This window comes from Anomaloglossus baeobatrachus, chromosome 5, assembly GCF_048569485.1.
Source record: "Anomaloglossus baeobatrachus isolate aAnoBae1 chromosome 5, aAnoBae1.hap1, whole genome shotgun sequence".
NCBI lineage: Eukaryota > Metazoa > Chordata > Amphibia > Anura > Aromobatidae > Anomaloglossus > Anomaloglossus baeobatrachus.
Genome location: NC_134357.1, coordinates 418,317,909 through 418,340,473, shown reverse-complemented (window position 1 = coordinate 418,340,473; position 22,565 = coordinate 418,317,909). Strand labels below are relative to the sequence as shown.

Genomic DNA, 22,565 nt, shown 5'->3' with positions numbered 1-22,565 from the left:
GCACACCCAAAAAGCAAGCCCTCACAAAGCTCATTTAATGGAGAAATTTAAAGAAATGATGGACCTCACAAAGTGGTGACAAAAAACAAATTTATTTTCTTCTTGTACAGTTCTAATTTATTTAAACCACCAATAGTGATAATATTAATAATAATAACAAAAATTGATCTAAATTGGTATCGCCATAATCATACTGAATTGACGAACCATGTTGCCCCTTCATTTGTACAGGACAATGAATGATGTAAAAACTAAACTCAAAAACCAATAACAATATTTCATTTTTTGTTCATTCTTCAGCAACTGATATGGTAAAATGAATAGTGTCATTCCAAACAATAACTCAGCCACAAAAAGCAGGTCCTCATATAGCTGTGTTAGCGGAAAAATAAAAATGTTACCGTTCTAGGAAGAAAAGCCTAAGGCTAGCTTCACACTTGCGTTTTTTTCTTTCAGTTGCAATCCGCCGTTTTGGAAAACGGCGGAATCAGTTAACGGATTCCGCTGCTTCCCATAGACTTGTATGGACGACGCATTGTGACCAATGGTCCTGCGTTGCATCCGCCGGCCGACGCTGCGTTGCATCTTCCGGGCGGAAAGAACGCAGCATGTAACGTTTTTCTGCGCTTTCCAGAGCGTCAAAAAAACGCAATGTGCTGGATTCCGTCGACATCCGTCATTTTTATAATGAAGCCTATGGTGGCGGAATCCGTCATTTGACAGATTCCTGTGAGGCATCCGTTTTTACTCAACTGAGCATGCTCAATTGAGTAATTGTTGAAAAAAAAAAGGCTACAACGGATTCCGTTTTGCAGCATCCGTCGCATCAGTTGTGCCACTATATGCAATGCGTCCGTTACATCCGTCACACAACGCAATGCGACGGATGCCGCACAACGCAAGTGTGAAACTAACCTAAGAGTAGAGAAACTAAAGTTTGCCGCATCTTTAAGGGGTTATCATAGGCATTTTACCATAGTTTACAAACTGATTTGCAAAGGCTTCACAACTCTTGGAGTTTTGGTTGGTCCTATCCTTTTTGCTGTTGGAGTGTGTCTACACAGGGCTTTTCTCTATGGATGAACTACAGAAAACAAAGGGGTGGTGAATTTAACCATCATAGAAAGGGTGAGCAGGAGGGAAACACAAGGGCCCTGGTGTCCACACTCATCACTAATAATGGAGATGTTATGTTCTCTAAAATCTACTCTCTGGATTTATTTTACTACTGTTCACTGGTTTTCTTTGTACTACGACTTTTAAGTAAATTTAAGAACTAATCTTAATTATAGGCTGGAAATGACTAAGTTTTTCCAAATTGCAGTAAGTTTTGTTCCAACGCAAAATTGTTGTTCCACTGGGAATTTTTGAGAATGGACACATTCATGTACATTAGTCAGACATTAATTAGTCAGATAAGGACGAGTTTAGCTTCTCCCTTGAAGATCCTGACATTTTACTATTAATATATAATAGAAATTTTGATCACTCAACTCATCACTACATTTAACAAAAAAAAACCCCGGAATATTACATGTCATTTATACATACCATAGAGTAAAACGTAATCTAATAATGTGAGAATCCCACGAGCTCAGGGCTCAGGAGCATAAATGGTTAATAAAGAAAAAAACAGCAAAGTGATAGAACTAGAAGACTTCTCAGCCAAATTAACATTCATTTTTGAGCATAGATCGGTATCAGTTTGGGATCTTAGATTCATGTGTAAATGAATGGCTGGCACCACTCTAATAGACAAATTAGAGAGGAAATCTCAGTATAACCAGTCACTGAAATATGCCACACAATGAAAGAAATGTTTAGAAATGGTGGAGCAAACCGCACCTCCTGATAACATTGAGTATAAAGTTCACAGTAATATCATTATTATTTTACAGAAGGACCAAGCTATAGATATAGGGAGGTTATATGGAGTAATAGGAGGAGATACAGGGAGGATATAGGGAGGTTATATGGAGTAATAGGAGGAGATATAGGGAGGTTATATGGAGTAATAGGAGGGGATATAGGGAGATTATATGGAGTAATAGGAGGAGATATAGGAAGGTTATATGGAGTAATAGGTGGAGATATAGGGAGGTTATATGGAGTAATAGGAGGAGATATAGGAAGGTTATATGGAGTAATAGGTGGAGATATAGGGAGGTTATATGGAGTAATAGGATTAAATATATGGAGGTTATATGGAGTAATAGGAGGAGATATAGGGAGGATATATGGAGTAATAGGAGGAGATATAGGGAGGTTATATGGAGTAATAGGAGGAGATATAGGGAGGTTATATGGAGTAATAGGAGGAGATATAGGAAGGTTATATGGAGTAATAGGTGGAGATATAGGGAGGTTATATGGAGTAATAGGAGGAGATATAGGAAGGTTATATGGAGTAATAGGTGGAGATATAGGGAGGTTATATGGAGTAATAGGATTAAATATATGGAGGTTATATGGAGTAATAGGAGGAGATATAGGGAGGTTATATGGAGTAATAGGAGGAGATATAGGAAGGTTATATGGAGTAATAGGTGGAGTAATAGGGAGGTTATATGGAGTAATAGGATTAAATATATGGAGGTTATATGGAGTAATAGGAGGAGATATAGGGAGGTTATATGGAGTAATAGGAGGAGATATAGGGAGGTTATATGGAGTAATAGGAGGAGATATAGGGAGGTTATATGGAGTAATAGGATTAAATATATGGAGGTTATATGGAGTAATAGGAGGAGATATAGGGAGGATATATGGAGTAAAAGGAGGAGATATAGGGGAGTGTTACGAGGGGGACCCGGGGAAGCGTGCCAAGATGGGAAATGGACAGCTTCCGCCGGTCAAGGTCCACTGTGCGGTGTAAGGGACCGCTGCTATGGTCAGGAAAGAGTGAGCGGGTTGCTACTAGTGATCGTCTGGAATGTCACAGACGATCTATGTACACCAGTCCGCCCTAACCCGTGAGGGTTGTATGGCTCGGGGCTTCTCGATCGGTGTACCTGTTGCACGGGGATGCACAGAGGTGCCTACGCACGTTTGCCAGCGGGAGTCACAAGATATGGCACGAGGGTAGCACAGAGGTGCCCACGCACGTGTGCTTTCAATAACCAGGTGAGTCCGGTGGAGACTCGAGGAGCTCACCTGGGACAGGGACACGGCCTGTCGAAGGAGATACTGCCGGAGCAGCAAGGCAGGAACACGGCCTGCAAACCAGGTGCTGCCTAAGCAGCAAGGGCCAAGCCCACAAAAGACAATGATGCCTGAGCAGTGGCGTGGCAGCACGCTGCCTGACATCCAAACATAGAAGGACGGTCGCGCGCCGCCATGATGGCAGGGGGAGCTTTTAAGGAGGTGTAGCTCCACCCGAGGGCGGGCGCGAGACGGGCGTGACCCAGTCAGGATTCAGCACATCACCAGCCTCGTCATCGGGCCGTGTGATATCAGTGAGCGAATCAGAAGACGTCACGTGGAGCACATGCTCATCTTCCTGCCTCTGAGTCATAAAGGCGGGGTCCCCGGTTTCACAATGTGCAGAGACATGGGAAGTCTTGCTGCTTCCCTGAGCATCTATTCTTTGCACACTGCGCAACCTCCCAGAGCCTCCGTGATGCTGAGCAGGAGAGCTCGTGGCAGGCAAGGGATGGGAGACCGCTCCATTCCTTGCAAGGGGAGAACCACTAGGTGTCACCCTTCTGCTGTGTCTCTGGGAAGGCAACTCCTGCAGTCTCCCAGACCTTTGGTGCTGCTGCGCAGGAGGGCTCGTGGCAGACAAGGAATGGGGGACCACCTCATTCCTTGCAATAAGAGAGCCACGACGTGTAACATTACCCCCCCCGTCTAGGGTCCCCCCCTCTCCTGCACCTGAAGGCCGCCACCAAACCGGGGGCGTGGACATGCTCCTCCAATTCCCAGGACCTATGCTCCGGGCCACGACCGACCCACTCCACGAGGAAGTACCTCTTGCCCTGTACAATTTTTGTTCTTACTAGCTTCGCTACTTCAGGGTCGTCGGACGAGAAGCCAACCTAGGACAGCAGAGACCCCGAGGTTTTAGGTCGTACGGGTTTCAGAAGAGATACATGAAAAGTATTAGAAATAGCCCAGCATGGAGGGAGCTGGAGTCGATATACCGCCGGGGTTACCCGCTCTATTACTGTAAACTGACCCAGGTACCTAGGAGCGAACTCGACTGTCTGTACCGGAAGGTAGATATGTTTAGAAGACAGCCACACTAGGTCCCCAGGTGCGAAAGATGGCGCAGAGTGAAGAAGACCCGCAGGTCTCGGCCTGAACGGTTTATTATACGCACACGACGTACGGACTCCCATATTCTTCTGTACATCCTGGGCTACCGCCGGCCCCCAATAATGCCTGACCCCTAGGTCTCTGGTCCTGTCGACCCCGAAGTGGGCCCCAACTTTGGAGGCCTGATCCCATGACAGCACACCGTTCCGTGAGTCAGAGGAAGTGAGGGTCTTACCAGGTGGCACCTGGTCTTGGGAAGTGGAAATGACCCTCCTCACGCTGATTGAAGGTGAAACAAGACACTGACTTTCTTCCGAAGGTTTCAAATATCGGGTAGCTACATGTCCCTCCTGCCCACAGGCAAAGCAAATGGCCGACGGCCGAGAACCTGTGGTAGAGGAGACCACTTTGGAGACTTCCATTGGCTCCACAGAGTCATCAACAGAGCTGGCTGGGAGACCGGTCTGGTGGGGAAGGGGAGTCAGAGGCTCTATAGACCAGGTAGACGTGGGTGCCGAAGAGACCTCGAGCCTCCGCTCCGCGTGGCGGATGTCCATGCGAGAGGCAAGCCGAATCAAGGACTCTAAGGTGGTCGGCACGTCACGCGTGGCCAGTGCGTCTTTGACGAACCCTGCCAGACCCTCCCAGGACTTTATCTGGCCAGTCCAGCTCTGCGGCGAGTGTCCTGAATTGTACTGCAAAGTCCCCGACTGAAGTGGAACTTTGCCGAAGACGTAGGAGCCGCAGCGCGGAGTCGTGGGTGACTTGAGGCCCAAGGAACACCTTTCTCATGGCCTCAAGATAAACTGGAAGGTGATTCACTACCCGATCTCCGCGCTCCCACAGCGGAGTGGACCATTTTAGCGCTTTCCCTGTGAGCAGGGACTGGACGAAGGCTACCTTCGCCTTCTCAGTAGCGTAATCAGTCGCGGACAACTCCAAGTAGGTGGTAACCTGGTTTATGAAACGACGGCACTCAGAGCTGTCCCCGCTGAAGCGCTCTGGGAGCGCAAGGCGAGGCGACCTTCCGCACAATTCCACAGCCTGAGTAGCCGCCTGGGTGGCGACTGTTGCTAGAGCAGCCTTATCGGGGGAAGACCGCTCCACTGCTGCCAATCGTGACTCCAACTGCTGCACATAACGCAGCAACTGCTGCTGCTCTTCCGCCATAGCCAGACCTTTGGCGCGACCGTAATGTTACGAGGGGGACCCGGGGAAGCGTGCCAAGATGGGAAATGGACAGCTTCCGCCGGTCAAGGTCCACTGTGCGGTGTAAGGGACCGCTGCTATGGTCAGGAAAGAGTGAGCGGGTTGCTACTAGTGATCGTCTGGAATGTCACAGACGATCTATGTACACCAGTCCGCCCTAACCCGTGAGGGTTGTATGGCTCGGGGCTTCTCGATCGGTGTACCTGTTGCACGGGGACGCACAGAGGTGCCTACGCACGTGTGCCAGCGGGAGTCACAAGATATGGCACGAGGGTAGCACAGAGGTGCCCACGCACGTGTGCTTTCAATAACCAGGTGAGTCCGGTGGAGACTCGAGGAGCTCACCTGGGACAGGGACACGGCCTGTCGAAGGAGATACTGCCGGAGCAGCAAGGCAGGAACACGGCCTGCTGAAGGAGATACTGCCGGAGCAGCAAGGCAGGAACATGGCCTGCAAACCAGGTGCTGCCTAAGCAGCAAGGGCCAAGCCCACAAAAGACAATGATGCCTGAGCAGTGGCGTGGCAGCACGCTGCCTGACATCCAAACATAGAAGGACGGTCGCGCACCGCCATGATGGCAGGGGGAGCTTTTAAGGAGGTGTAGCTCCACCCGAGGGCGGGCGCGAGACGGGCGTGACCCAATCAGGATTTGTGACGTCCTGGCACAGCCAGTCAGGATTCAGCACATCACCAGCCTCGTCATCGGGCCGTGTGATATCAGTGAGCGAATCAGAAGACGTCACGTGGAGCACATGCTCATCTTCCTGCCTCTGGGTCATAAAGGCGGGGTCCCCGGTTTCACAATGTGCAGAGACATGGGAAGTCTTGCTGCTTCCCTGAGCATCTATTCTTTGCACACTGCGCAACCTCCCAGAGCCTCCGTGATGCTGAGCAGGAGAGCTCGTGGCAGGCAAGGGATGGGAGACCGCTCCATTCCTTGCAAGGGGAGAACCACTAGGTGTCACCCTTCTGCTGTGTCTCTGAGAAGGCAACTCCTGCAGTCTCCCAGACCTTTGGCGCTGCTGAGCAGGAGGGCTCGTGGCAGACAAGGAATGGGGGACCACCTCATTCCTTGCAATAAGAGAGCCACGACGTGTAACAGGGGAGGTTATATGGAGTAATAGGAGGAGATATAGGGAGGTTATATGGAGTAAAAGGAGGAGATATAGGGGAGGTTATATGGAGTAATAGGATTAGATATATGGAGGTTATATGGAGTAATAGGAGGAGATATAGGGGAAGTTATATGGAGTAATAGGAGGAGATACAGGAAGGTAATCTGGATTAATAGGAGAAGATCTAGGGAGGTTATATGGAGTAATAGGAGGAGATATAGGGGAGGGTATATGGAGTAATCGGAGGAGATATAGGGAGGTTATATGGAGTAATCGGAGGAGATATAGGGGAGGTTATATGAAGTAATAGGAGGAGAAATAGGGGTGGATATATGGAATAATAGTAGGAGGTGTAAGGAGGTTATATGGAGTAATAGGAGGAGATATATGGAGTAATTGGAGGAGATATATGGGAGTATTTATGGAATAATACAAGGAGTTATGGAGAGGATATAGTAATAGGAGGAGATACTAAAATGCCAGTGCATGCCCTCATAATCTCCCGCCTCAACTACTGTAATATCCTCCTCTGTGGCCTCCCTGCCAACACGCTCGCCCCTCTCCAGTTCATCCTTAACTCTGCTGCCCGACTAATCCACCTCTCTCCTCAATACCACCCCGCTTCTCCCCTCTGCATGTCCCTCCACTGGCTCCCAATCTTCCACCGTATCCAATTCAAACTACTAACACTGACCTACAAAGCTGTGCATAATCTCTCTCCTCCGTATATCTCCGAACTAATCTCCCACTACACTCCAACACGTCACCTCCGGTCCTCCCAAGATCTTCCTCTCTCATTCGCTCCTCACGCAACCGACTCCAAGACTTATCCCGAGCATCCCCAGTCTCCTGGAACTCGCTGCCTCAACACGTCAGACTATCCCCTACCCTTGCAAACTTCAAACGGAACCTGAAAACCCACCTGTTCAGAAATGCCTACAATCTACAATGAACTCTCTGCCGCCCGACCACCGTGCGGAGCTGCCGCCCGACCACTGTGCGGAGCTGCCGCCCAATCTACACCCCACCTACTATCTCCTCCCTATAATCCTATAGAATGTAAGCCCGCAAGGGTAGGGCCCTCTTCCGTCTGTACTAGTCTGTCTACTGTAACTTGTATATGTATTCTGTATGTAACCCCCTTCTCATGTACAGCACCATGAAATTAATGGTGCTCTATAAATTAAATAATAATAATAATAATAATACAGGGGAGTTTATATGCAGTAATAAGAGATACAGGGGAAAGATATTACTGATTTAGTAGAATGTACAAGGGAGATGTTTGGGGATTTTCTTTCTTAAATTGAATAATATAATATAATTGGATGTGTAAAGGACAAGAGTGTAATTTTTGGCTTTAAAACAGGATGTAGCAGGCAGACTGTGTGGGATATGTGGGAAGGTTAAACCACTGAAATTGTTTTACTGCTCGTCTATAAACATTATATTTGCTTCCATTGCCAAAATTGTATTTGGATCTATCATGCAACAATTTTCATAGTACAATGAATCGTGCACCGGGCAGACATCTCTGTCCCCCTGTATATACTGGTACTTATTACAATTGTTACATTGTCAAACCAAGGTGATCCAATATGTACACTGCTATGACTCCTGTGATCCCAATTTATACTGTACACTGGGCAGAATTTCATGTTTGACCGGACAGCAAATATTCTCATCAAAAGAGGCAAACACATAAAAATTTCTATTATCGTTTCCTCATCTCCCTCCCGCTCCAAGAATATCCTACAGTATGTCACTAAAGTGAGTACACCCCTCACTTTTTTGTAAATACTGTATTTTATTACGGTATATCTTTTCATGGGACGACACTGAAGATATGACACTTTGATACAATGTAACGTAGTAGCTTGTATACCAGTGTAAATTTGGTGTCCTCTAAATAACTCATCACACAGCCATTAATGTCTAAACCGCTGACAACAGAAGTGAGTACACCCCTAAGTAAAATTGGCAAATTGTGCTCAAAGTGTCCAATATTTTGTGTGCTCACCATTCTTTTCAAGCACTGCCTTTACTCTCTTGGGCATGGATATCACTAGAGCTTCACAGGAGCCGCCACTGCAGCGGTCGAACCACTTGGATCCGGGGTTTGCTGTGGCTCAAGGGTCTCCGGACCCGGTGGCTCGCGGCCACGTCAAATGTAAAGGGGACTATTTACAGGGGATAAGAGTTTGTGAAGCCACCCTTGGTTCACGGTAAGGGGAGCACCGCTGCTGCCGATGGGAGTACCCGGGGGAGAAGGAGTGGGGCAGCCAGATGACGTTCCCTCCACGGGTAGGGGAGGCCCTGAGACTCTGGATGGTGGGAATGCTGGTGTAGGGGAGTGCAGAGCTGGTTGGGAGCAGGAGAGGACCATGTCCTTACTCAGGCATTGTTGGTGATGATGTGACCGCAAAGCAGACTCTGACAACAAGGTAAACCAAGTCACTGGGTGCCACTGCCCTCTTGAGGGAGCTCGTGCGGGTATCCGTCCCATATAGTACTACCGGGTGGTCCGGAGCCTGCCTCTGTGCACAAATTAGAAGTGGTCTGGTAGCCCGTTGGCATAAAGCTGTCCAGGCCCCGCTCCCTACTTGTTGGTAGTGGAGCTGTGCTCTCAAGGGCTTACGCTTGGGATTTCTGTGGGCTGCGTGGGTTGGAAAGCCCTATCCCCCTTGTTGCGCTAGTGCCCCTGATCTCTGAGCTTCTTGGGGACAGTCCATAAAGTCACTATCCTCCGCAGGTTAATTGCCGGGTTGCCTGAAGCTACTCCCCGACCTAGGGTCCAGTACCCCGCCGTGCTTTCAGTCCCGACCGGTTATTAGACTCGAGCTGCTGACCGTCCTCTAAGACCAGGTCTAAGCACCCAGCCTCAATACCTTGCGACTCCTCGGGGCCCAGACCACCTTCTGCGACCTAACCTCTAAAACCCAGGGAGCCACACACTCCCCTAGCTCCTCACTTCTCGAGGGCTAACACTCTTCTGTTCTACTTCCCTCCCACCAGTCTGCCTGACCCCTAGGTGAGCGGCCCTTTTCCAGCTCAGAAGCCCACTGGTGTTTCTGACAGGGTGTGGTGTGAGGTGTGGTTGGGATTTGGATGCTGATGGAGGCAGTACCATAGGTTGGGAACCCAGAACCATGGGGGATTGAGCCCTGCACTAAAGAATAGAAAGTGCAGTACCCTGTGATGCCATGACTAGTCCAGGGGCGTCACATATTTATGTAGAGGGAGACCTAATATTTGCCACAATCCTACATGTATTAAGGAAGGGTATGATCATATGGTGACTTTTTCCGCCTTTGTTGAGTGAGTCCACTTAAAGAGAATCTGTCACCCTTTTGCATTTTTTTTTAAAATATTAATATGAGCATAGAGATGGAAAACAGGTGAAATTAGCCATATCTGTATGCCTCCTGGATGAGGGGTTATTTGGCAAGAATCCTCCTTCATATGTTCTATCTTCTGGGCTATGATAAGCCAGCCTCCGGTCTTTCCTCTCCTTCTCTTCAGAGTACTGTGACGTCAGGTGCGCGGCCAGAAATCCTGCACATTCTGCTTGCTTTCTCTCTCCTGCACTGTGAAGCTGCAGTGACTCCCCAACGCCTGCAAAAATCAAAATTGAAGCTTGTGCCCACAGAAAGGCGAAACAGTGCAGGGAGGGAGGGCAGGCATAATGTGCAGGCGTGATATTTCCAGCTGCACACCTGACGTCACAAGGACACCAGGGAAAAGAAGGGAGGAAGAATCTTGTATAATGAGCACTGGAGGCAGGCTTATCTTCCAGGCAGTGCACGCCCCATAGCCCGGAAGATAAAAGATCTAAAAGAGGAATTTTCCAAAACGACCAGGAGGCATACAGGTATGCCTTATTTCACCTCTGTGCCACCTGTATGCCCATATTAATAACTAGAGAACGCAAAACGGTGACAGATTCCCTTTAAAAATATGTTGGAAAAAGCACTAACAAAATAATCAAAAGAATGTTTCTATTAATTTGTATGGGAAAATGACTTGCTGTTCATATGTTCAGCTTTTAAACATCTTTTAACCCCTTCACGACCGGCCGATTTTTCGCTTTCCGTTTTTTTTTTTCGCCATTCTTTTTCTGAGAGACGTAACTTTTTTATTTTTCAGTCAATATGGTCATGTGAGGGCTCATTTTTTGCGGAACGAGCTGTACTTTTAAATGAAACCATCAGTTTTACCATATTGTGTACTAGAAAATGGCAAAAAAATTCCAAATGCTGAAAAATTGCAAAAAAAGTGCGATAGCACTATGGTTTTTGAGATATTTTATTCACTGTGTTCACTATATGGTAAAACTGATGTGTGGGTGTAATGCCTCAGGTCAGTGCGAGTTCGTAGACACCAAACATGTATAGGTTTACTTTTATATAAGGGGTTAAAAAAAAATCGGAAGTTTGTCCGAAAAAAGTGGCGCACGTTTTACGCCATATTCCGTGACCCGTAGCGTTCTCATTTTTCGGGATCTTAGGCTCAATGACAGCTTATTTTTTGCGTCTCGAGCTGACGTTTTTAACGGTACCATTTTTGCGCAGATGCTACGTTTTGATCGCCTCTTATTGCATTTTGCGCAAAAGTTGTGGCGACAAAAAAACGTCGTTTTGGCGTTTGGAATTTTTTTGCCGCTACGCCGTTTACTGATCAGATTAATTGATTTTATATTTTGATAGATCGGGCGTTTCTGAACGCGGCGATACCAAATGTGTGTATATTTTTTATTTTTTTAACCCTTTAATTTTCAATGGGGCGAATGGGGGGTGATTTGAACTTTTAGGTTTTTTTGTTTTTTTTTAATTTTTTAAAACTTATTTTTTAACTTTTTTTTTTTATTTTACTAGTCCCCCTAGGGGGCTATTGCGATCAGCATTCCGATCGCTCTGCAGTATCTGCTGATCACAGCTGGAAGGCTGTAAACAGCAGATACGCTGTCTTTCTCTTTTGCTGTGCCCCGGGCACAGCGAAAGTGAAACCAAGTCATGTGTAGTACAGGAGTCATCACATGACCCTGTGCTACCATGACAACTATCGGGAGTCACGTGATCGCGTCACGTGACTTCCGGTTTCGGGCGGTAAGTAAATGCTTACCGCAATCGCGCTTATAATGGCGCTGTCATGTATTGACAGCGCCATATAAGGGGTTAATCGGCACGAGCAGATAACGATTCTGCTCGTGCCTAGCAGGCACACATCTCAGCTGTGAAAATCAGCTGAGATGTGTGCCGATCGCGGCATGCTGCCGCCGGAGGACCGCGGGCAGTAAGATTATGTCATTTAGGACGTAATTTTACGGCCCGCGGTCGTTAAGGGGTTAAACACTTTAGGCATTAAAAAGATGCCAAAAGCCCATCCGTTGGGATATCCACTAATAAGACAGTAGTGTCCAATAGAAATCATAGGGAAGTCTAAAACGACCACGGGGCTTTTTAGCGTTATGTCAATATTTTTTCAGTAAAAAATACGAGTTATTTTCAGAATTTAATGGGGTTTAAAAAAAAATCTGGAAATCACCAATAAAAAGACAAGAAAACCTCTGAAAACTATTTTAAAAAGTTGACAAAAAATGTGTAGAAAAAGTGTTCAGTAAACAATCAAGAAAAAAGATACTTCAGGATTACAAAACTTCAGAAAAAAAAGGAGGGAATTGTGAGGTGTCTTCTGCTTGAAAAGACAATGGACAAAGATACAGAGAAAAATACAAAAGTTGGGTTGTTGTTATTTTAGTAATGTCTCAAATTCTTCATTTAGCTTTAAAGTGGTTGTCCAGTCTACATCCATCAGTCTGCAGTCAATCAGTGTCATGCTATGTGACTGCAAACTTGTGAATCCTCACATTGTGCACATTGTGCACTGTGAAGATTCGCCGGTTTCAGAGCTGGCAACGGCAGTCATGTGGCTGGGAATAAGCAATATACATACTGTAGGCCAGAATCTGACTGGAGGGGCCAGTTCAATACTGTTCAATACACTTGCAGTGTGCACGATGTGAGGATTCGTAAGTCTCTAGTTACAGATTTATGGATTTAGACCGGACAAACCCCTTTAATAGTGATACTTATAACATAGAGTGTAGACCATGAATTTGAGCTAAACAAATGTCATTCTGGAAGTCATTTTGTAGCGTTCATGTGATGCTCGCATGTCTCACTCCTTCCCCTATATCGGACTGCCCATACATTCTTGTTTGTCTTTTTTTCTACCTTCCAGGACATGGACAGTGTAACTGCGGGGATTGTATTTGTGAGTCTGACTGGACGGGGGATTACTGTAACTGCACCACCCGCACAGACATGTGTATGTCCAGCAGTGGGCTCCTGTGCAGCGGAAGGGGACAATGTGTTTGCGGGAAATGCGACTGCACCCAGCCTGGTTCATATGGAGACACTTGTGAAAAATGTCCAACTTGTCCAGATGCCTGTACCTTTAAAAAGTGAGTTTTAGCTCTTGCACCCTCTTGGTAAACAGTTTACATAACTATTCCCCCTAGCATCTTCCCACTCCTTATCAGTGATGCAATTTTTCACTGGCGTGCAGATATAAATCACATATTAGTGCCTCTAGGAAAGAAGAGTATTGCCGCTCCTATTCATTACTCATATTAACTAGTTTGGTTCCTTAGGCTATGTGTCCACGGGACAACGTACCCACGGATTTTGCCTCGGAAAACTGCAAATTTATCTAGATTTTCTAGATAAAGCCGCAGGTTTGAGCAAGTACAGACACTCCCCATGTTATCCTATGGGATTTGGGTAGTGCTGTATCAATGCTGCTGTATGTGCGGCTGCGGAATATGCTGCAGATGTACTGCAGCCGCAGGTAACTGCATGTCAATTATTCATGCGGAAATATCTTCGGAATTCCTGCCTTTCCACTATGGACATAGAAGACTGGACTTCCACAGGTATTTCCGCACTTGTCCCGCAGGTTTACCGCAGCAAAAAAGCTCGAAACCCACAGCAATGGATAGCTGTGGATTCCGGGGATCAGCTGCGGATTCCGGGGATCAGCTGCGGGAAATCTGCTGACAAACCTGCGGAAATATCTGCGAGTTCGTTGTCCCATGGACACATAGCCTTAAAGGGAATGTCCAGCCTTGAACTAAGAACAAAATAGAGCAAATATTTTGTTATGATGAATTTCATAACAAATGTTTATAGCGAATTAACTCAATTAAGCCTTATTTATATCCAAAGAAATGGAATATAAAATTCTGGCTGCATGTTTTCACCACTAAGAGGAGTTATGGCGCTCGTTCCATACTGTATAAGGAGTATGCAATAAGTTCCTGTGCTCCCTCTAGTGGCAGCTGCAGGCATACAAAACTTTATCAATTATCTTTCGTACATTACACTCACTTTTATGAAATGCTTCACACAGTTCTATGTGTATGGTGAGGGCTAACTGAATGGTACTATTAATCCACAAAGGAGTTGACACAGACAATTATTATTTATTTTGAGTGATATCCTATGTAGTATTTATATTATATGTCACTGATATCTACCATTGTAAATCAGGGGTTGTGTGGAATGCAAGAAGTTTGAGCGTGGTCCCTGGTTTGAGGATGAATCGATGTGCAAGAGAATATGCCGTGATGAGATCGTATCTGTGACAGAGCTAGGTAAGTAATTTGTGCTTTCAGAATTCAGAAGAAATGTTGATATCCCCATTATAATGACATAAAGATATACTGTCGCGTTGAATGGAGCCAGACAGCTGATTTATGCTGCATGACTTTGGCAGGCTGAATCAGCTGTTGGGTTCCCTTTCATTTACCCAGTATACAAAAACCTATCTTAAAGGGAACCAGTCACCAGGTTTTTCCTTTATGAGCCACGACCACCACACCAGTGAGCCCTTATATACCGCATTCTGAAATGCGGTATATAAGAGCCCAGGCCTCTCTGTATAACGTAAAAACCCACCTTTGTTATACTCACCTGCATGGCGGTCAGGTCAGATGGGTGTCGCTGCTCTCGGTCCGTCACCTCCTGTGCAATCACCATCCTCCTTCCCAGCCCCGTGTGCATGACGTGCCCTGCCTCATTCACGCAGAGTCACCCATTGTGCTCATGCACATGCACACTTTGATCTGCCCTGCAGAGGGCTGATCAAAGTATTGTAGTGCGCATGCATGAGCGGTCTTTGACCTTTCCTCGCGCCTGCGCATTTCAGTACTTTGTGCTGTCCTCAGCAAGGCAGATCAAAGTGCGCAGGATCGCAATCGCGGACTCTGTGTGGATGATGCAGGATGCGTCATTGACACGAGACTGGGAAGGGGGACGGTGACTGCACATGATGGAGAAGGCACCAGACCATGAGCAGCGGCACCCATCGAACCGGACCGCCCCCTAGGTGAGTATAATAAAGGTGTTTTTTTACATTCTATAGTGCGGTATCAGCTCTTATATACAGTACTCTAGAATGCTGTACATAAGGACTCACTGCTGGTGGCCACAGCTCATGAGGGAAAATCCTGGTGACAGGTTACCTTTTAGTACAGGGGTCATAGTACAGGGGTTATGTTGTTAGAAGTAAATTGTGTGCCACCTAAGGGGTGTAATCTATATAGATGGCATTAGAAATTTATAGTTGATTTATTTTCACAGAAACAGCACCACTCATGCCCATGGTCCATATCTTGTATTTACGCTTAGCCCATTTCTCTTGATTAAAGCTGACCTAGCACTACAAATAGACAAAACTGTACAGCCAAACTTTTTTTCTTATCTTGGAAAACCCGTTAAGTAAGGTCCAGCTACAGCATGATTGATGTTAAGATGGGGGTTCCTATCTGTATAGAACTGTAAACTACTCGCGCAGGGTTTAGACCCAAAGTTGGATATACAGCTCAAAGCTGAATGTTTTTTTTTCCCTTCCAAGCATATTGCCTCTTTAAAGAGGACAGAACTCAAATGCCGCCTATTGGATGTATCAATCCTAAAAGTCAATGTTGAACTTTTAATAAGCTTTTCCACATGAGAGAAGAAGCCAAACCAGAAACTCAGTTTGCAGACTGGTTTTGGGATGTTTGTCCCTCATCAGGGAAAAGCAGGACATCTGAATTGGATGGATGAGAAACCTCTGACTGGGATCTCCTTGTGGAAAGCACCACACTGGCGTACAGAGACTTATAGGCCATACGATGGTCCTATGGTAATTTAAATATGCAAATAACTTCTTCAGAGAGGAAGAAGTCAAAAACTCTAGTACCACCTATTCCAGGAAGTAATTCTAAAAGTCAAGATCGACCCTTTAAAGGATATTGCCACATGACTTAGTATAAGAAGCCAAATCAGAAACTCCTTTTGCAGACACGTGTTTTTTGGTGTTTAGTTTTTTCCTTTTTCCTTTTCAGTTGACAATGGGAAGAATGCAGTAAACTGCACCTATAAGGACGAGGATGACTGCGTGGTCAGGTTCCAGTACCATGAGGACTCCAGTGGGAAGTCCGTATTGTATGTTATTAATGAAGCAGGTAAGCATGTGAGAGCTAGTAAGCGTTTTCCACAAATGTCCTTCAGAACAGCCATATTTGACCTTGAGCATCGGAAGATAACAACATAATAATTAATAATGCACTGACCTACAGTTGGACGTGACGACCTTGGCATGTTTTTCATGTTGCTGTCCAGCAAACAAATTATGTTGTTTATTATAGTCAGACATTGGGTGGTCTTCACATGTGTGACAGTCTTGTGGGTAAAATCTACTTTTGGAAAGTACGGTTTTACTTGAGAAGATCCAGCTGATGTAGGGAGGTGTGGAAGGCAATGCTCCTTGGGAAAACAAGTCAAATTAGATCTTCTAAAGAAAAAAGAAAATTGTCTCTCTAGTGCAACATATAGGTAGCCACCCTGTAAGTCTATGTCCGACCAAAGAAAATGCTGAAAACACAACTTGTGATATTAATCGAAAAAATAGACAGCAGTGTTTCTGAGTTTTTGCTCCTCATCAGTACAAAGTAGAGTTCTCGTCAACTAAGTTAGGTGTCCTTAGAAAAGTTGTTGGATTGGTAAAATCTAAATCTTTGGCCCCAATTGATCTTTTGTGGTTTTTCTTAGTCACTTTTCTGTCTTGTCTTTCTTTTTGCGCTGGTTGATTTTATGCCAAATTAATTGAAATGGCCTGAAATGTAAATTTTGTGCTAATTCAAAAATTTTAAGTTTTTTAACTCTGTTGCTTGTTTGGCCACTTTTTAGAGTAAAAAGTCACATAATCCTTTAAAATGCTGCACTGTAATATTAAACTGTTGAAAACAAAAATACTACAAAAAATATGCCAGGGGGGGAGTGGAGTACATCTGCGGGGGGGGCGGGGGAATTGTGATTTTTGAAAGTTGGAAATGGTGAATAGGTGACAACAAACAACAACGTGGCAACGTGGCAGAGCATAAAAAAAGGGTGTTGGGAGCTGTAGTTATACAACAGCTGGAAAGCCAAAGGTCGGTGATCCCTGCCCTATTGATATGGGGAATGGTAACGCTTGTGTCGCGGGCAGGGGAGGGGACGCTGCGCTCTCCCACTGCTCGGTCCGGCTGCTGCTGCTCGGTGGTGGCTCGAGCGGTGGGCCGGATCCCGGGGACTCGAGCGGCGTTCCTCACCCGTGAGTGAAAAGGGGCTTTGATTGTGGGGATTTGATATTGTCCGTGACGCCACCCACGTGACGCCACCCACGGTTGTGGTGAGATTGGTGACACCACCGCTGCTCTGGACGGGGATCCCGGGAGCGATGACAGGGAGCAGCCTGGATGTTAATTCTCCCCTCCGTGGGTAGGGGGGTTGGTTGTCCCGGGGCCCGGTGATGAGGTAGGGATGGATGGCAGGCGGGTTACGGGGCCTGGTGAGGTGCAGGGTCGCGGGGTCAGCGCTGTGCCGCACGGCACGGTGGTACTCACTCAGCCAGTAACACACACTGAGTCTCTGATGAAACAAACGGCTGGATGGACGGGTACCACAGAAGGCTGCGATGTTTTTCTCCTGACCCCAGGTTGGTAATGTAAGTCCTTTCCTGCACCTTCCGTACGCTTCTCCTGCGCTCCGGTTTCCAGCTGGCTCCCCGGTTCAGTACCGGTGGGCCACCGCCCAGCCCCGGCTACCTACGGTTCCACCAGACTGTCTTCCCGGCTCTCGCAGACGGCTACTACCATCTGCCTGACTGCTACACGAGGGCCCTAGGCTCCAACCTAGGCCCCAGTCTGCGTCTGCCTCTCTGCAGACCTCCTCTCTCTTCCTCTGCCTGGACTTGTCTGGCTTGTTTCCTGCCTCAGGCCAGCTAAACTCCTCGGTGGGCGTGCCCATCTGCCTGACTCCGCCCACCTGGTGTGTCTGTCTGAACCCGAGGAAGAAATCAGGTCTCACTGGGGATGACTGCTGTTCACTGCTGAGGGTGGGGGTGTGTGTGTGTGTTGTTACCTGTGGCCCCTGGCTTGTCCAGGGCGCCACATTCCCCCTTAGTAAAATACAGACCGTCCGCGGGCTGCCCGTCCATCACCGGTTTTATTTTCACAAACTGAAAAAGATAAAACATTTTAAAACATTTTCACGCATGCATTTTTTTTTTTTTTATACAACTGCCCTTACGGGAGGCATAAGACTTTTAATAACGGCAACGGAACGGGTCCTTCAGTCACCCACCCAAACAACCTGGCCCTGATGCTGCCCCTAAGAAGTGGGCAGCACCCCTTGACCCCAGTCCAAGAACGGGCCCAGATTCCTTAACGGGATGGGTGCTTCGCTGCCGTTGTGGCCGGGCGGACTGCCGGAGCCGTCGTCATCAGCGGTGCCGGACGGACGGGACATCTCGCGCAGCGGTGTTCCAGGAACCAAATACTGGCAGAGTCCTGGCGTCCCTGCTTTCACAGCCGCGGTTCACATGCGGCCGGACGCCATCCGCCCCCCCCTTAGTGTCTCTTTGGCACCTCCTCTACAGGGGCGGGGTTTTGGCTTTCGCGCCTCCACTTCTCGGGAAGACGCTCGAGCGGGGACTTTTCGCACCCAAAATGGCGGCTTCTCAAGTTTTTCGGCAGGACACCTCCGGCGGTCACAAGGCGCACCTCTACCAAACGGCAGAGCGGTAAGATCCTGTTCGTGACGCCAAGTTGTCGCGGGCGGAGGAGGGGACGCTGCGCTCTCCCACTGCTCGGGTCCGGCTGCTGCTGCTCGGTAGTGGCTCGAGCGGTGGGCCGGATCCCGGGGACTCGAGCGGCGTTCCTCACCTGTGAGTGAAAAGGGGCTTTGATTGTGGGGATTTGATATTGTCCGTGACGCCACCCACGGTTGTGGTGAGATTGGTTACACCACCGCTGCTCTGGACGGGGATCCCGGGAGCAATGACAGGGAGCAGCCTGGATGTTAATTCTCCCCTCCGTGGGTAGGGAAGTTGGTTGTCCCGGTGCCCGGTGATGAGGTAGGGATGGATGGCAGGAGGGTTACGGGGCCTGGTGAGGTGCAGGGTCGCAGGAGCAGCGCTGTGCCGCACGGCACGGTGGTACTCACTCAGCCAGTAACACACACGGAGTCTCTGATGAAACAAACGGCTGGATGGACAGGTACCACAGACGGCTGCGATGTTTTTCCCCTGACCCCAGGTTGGTAATGTAAGTCCTTTCCTGCACCTTCCGTACGCTCCGGCTCCCCGATGCAGTACCGGTGGGCCACCGCCCAGCCCCGGCTACCTACGGTTCCACCAGACTGTCTTCCCGGCTCTCGCAGACGGCCACTACCGTCTGCCTGACTGCTACACGAGGGCCCTAGGCTCCAACCTAGGCCCCAGTCTGCGTCTGCCTCTCTGCAGACCTCCTCTCTCTTCCTCTGCCTGGACTTGTCTGGCTTGTTTCCTGCCTCAGGCCAGCTAAACTCCTCGGTGGGCGTGCCCATCTGCCTGACTCCGCCCACCTGGTGTGTCTGTCTGAACCCGAGGAAGAAATCAGGTCTCACTGGGGATGACTGCTGTGCACTGCTGAGGGTGGGGGTGTGTGTGTGTGTGTGTGTTGTTACCTGTGGCCCCTGGCTTGTCCAGGGCGCCACACTTGACTGTCATATCATGACTTGTTTAATCTTGTACTACCAGGAGGAATAAGAGAGGAATATCACTAAATAGGGTTTGGTTTTAAAATTTCTCCAAAATTATTTTTTATTGTAGTGACATTTATTACTTAAAGCCCCTGTACATATTAAGCTACATTCATACTGTCCATTTTTTTTCTTGAGCAGAACATGGACACACAGAGTTTCATTGATCCGTACACACATCAGTTTTAAAAATGGATCCATGTCTCCATTCCGTGATTGAGTGCTCCATTCCGTGAGAAGCAGAACTGGCCATAGTAGAGGTTTTCCGTTGAAAACAAGTTATTACCTATCCATGGGATAGGTAATAACTTGCTGATTGGTGTCCCACCACTGGAAACTGCACCGATTGGCAGAAGTGGGAACTTTTATCTCTATTACAAAACAGAATGAGAGGTCGGACTTCCAGGCCTTGCTCCATTCCTTCTCTGTGGGGTCGCCGGAAAGCACACCTCAATCCTACAGGGAATGAAGGGAGGAGCAATCGAGCATGTGCAGTGCAATACACTCTAAGGCCAGAGTCACACTTGCGAGTGACTTGGCGAGTCTCGCATCGGTATCAACTGGCACGGCCGCACACTCTCCTGACAGGAGGCTGTATATTTCTATGCAGCTGAGACGCTCCTATCCGGAGAGTGTGTGACCGTGCCGGGTGATGCCAATGCGAGAATCACCAAGTCACTCGCAAGTGTGACTTTGGCCTAATGGGGATAAACGTGCTCCATGATGCCTACTGATGCGGGTCCCAGCACTGGGATCCCCACTGATCAACAAGTTATAACCTATCCTGTGGTTAACTGATAACTTGTCTTCATTGGCCAACCCCTTTACAGTCTATGAGGAGCCGGTAAACTGGATAAGTGAAAACTGTGGAAAAAGAAAGCGCAATAGGGTCTTACCCCAATATATATAGGGTGAAGCAAAGAATAATCCTACTCACCAATTCGGGTTGTGACAGTCACAACACCTATAGCAGCATGTAACACCAAGTCCCGGCAGCGGTCCCCAAGAGGCAGATAACAGAGAGTAGTAGAGAATGGGTTTCACAGCCGCGCCAAAAGACTACTGGATTCTTCTCAGATTAATGTTTCTTTTATTTCATAACAGGTCAAGTCTACGCGTTTCAGAAGGACACAGCTCCCTTCTTCAGGACAAACCAGCAAAGAATCATCAAATCTCAAATTTTTGATCAGATTTGATGATTCTTTGCTGGTTTGTCCTGAAGAAGGGAGCTGTGTCCTTCTGAAACGCGTAGACTTGACCTGTTATGAAATAAAAGAAACATTAATCTGAGAAGAATCCAGTAGTCTTTTGGCGCGGCTGTGAAACCCATTCTCTACTACTCTCTGGTAAACTGGATAACACAGAGATAGACTTTGTACTTCAGTGTTTCATCTATTTTTAATGGATACATTGTTAAAGCACCACTCAAGTTGTTTTTTTTTCTATTTCACCATTGGAAAAGTGTTTGGATAGAAGTCCCCTGCCTTCTGTCTTATACTCACCTGCCACCGTCTTCATCCATTTACAATGTTGCTCCGGTCAGTATCTGGCAATTTGTAACCTACGGGCGGCTCCAGTGTTTCATGGAGTCTATAAGAGCCTCTTTCTGGCATTCATAGAGTTACATTGAGAGCTTGTGACATAACTTCTGCCTTCTGGTCACCATATTTGTTTTTTGTTTTATTTTTTTACTTGTATTACTCACTTACTGTATTTTTCGCTTTATAAGACGCACTTTTTTTCCCCCAAAATTGTGGGGGAAACAGGGGTGCGTCTTAGAAAGTGAATGTAACTTACCGGGCAGTAATGCGGCGGTGGAGTGAGTCACAGGAGGCTGGTGCGGCCGCCATGGATCCCCAGGCAATCGGCTGCGGTGGCGGCCGCCATGGATCCCCCGGCAATCGGCTGCGGTGGCGGCCGCCATGGATCCCCCGGCAATCGGCTGCGGTGGCGGTCACCATAGCCGAAATCTTTATCTGCGCCTGCGCTGCCTCCAACGCGACTTCCGGAATATGGCTACGGAGGTGACGCAGGCGCAGATGGAGATCTCGGAGAAGCGAGATCTCCATCTGCGCATGCGCTGCCTTCCGTAGCCATTTTCCTGAAGTCCATCGCGCAGATAGAGATCGCGGCTCTCGAAGATCGCGATCTGCGCATGCGCGGGCTCCATGTTAGATCTCCACAGCAGACTGAGACTATCATAAGAAAGAGGAGAGAGAGAGAAGAACGATTCTCCCTCTCCTCGCTAGGGCTGGATGCTGATTGGTGGAGACAACTTCTGCAGAGCTGCCTCCACCAATCAGTGATCTGAGCCTGACAAATGTTATCAGTTGAACGAAGGGTCCTAATAGGTGAGCAAAAAACACTGAAGGGGAACACAACCCCCATCGTCAGCCTTCAGAATATACTGTATCAATCGGTGTATTCTGAAGGATGATGGGGGCTGTAGTCCTTTAGTGTAAACACTCCAGGGAGAGACTAATGTAGTGGCCAAAGTGTAAATGTGACTATCACCCCCCTCATCTTTCAGAATACAGCCATGTATGGTATACAGTACATGGGTGTATTCCTAAGGATGAGGGGGGTGGTAGTCCCAGATCCCCATAAAAGTGCATCATGCAGGTCCCCCATAGCCGTGTCATCCACGGATCCCACATAACAGTGCATCATCCACAGGTCCCCATAATAGTGCGTCATCCACAGGTCCCCCATAATAGTGCGTCATCCACAGGTCCCCCATAATAGTGCGTCATCCACAGGTCCCTCATAGCAATGCGTCATCCACATTTCCCCCATAATAGTGCGTCATCCACAGGTCCCCCATAGCAGTGCGTCATCCACAGGTCCCCCATAGCAGTGCGTCATTCACAGGTCCCC

General features: G+C 47.7%; 1 protein-coding gene across 1 annotated transcript in view; it reads left to right on the top strand.

Annotated features, from left to right (window-relative positions):
• Positions 1–22,565, top strand: part of ITGB3 (integrin subunit beta 3) — a 107,867-nt gene that overhangs the window by 72,842 nt on the left and 12,460 nt on the right. The window contains exons 11-13 of the mRNA XM_075350291.1: positions 12,823–13,045; positions 14,133–14,236; positions 15,974–16,093. Coding sequence (XP_075206406.1) covers positions 12,823–13,045; positions 14,133–14,236; positions 15,974–16,093 — 447 coding nt within the window. The remainder of the gene's footprint in view (positions 1–12,822; positions 13,046–14,132; positions 14,237–15,973; positions 16,094–22,565) is intronic.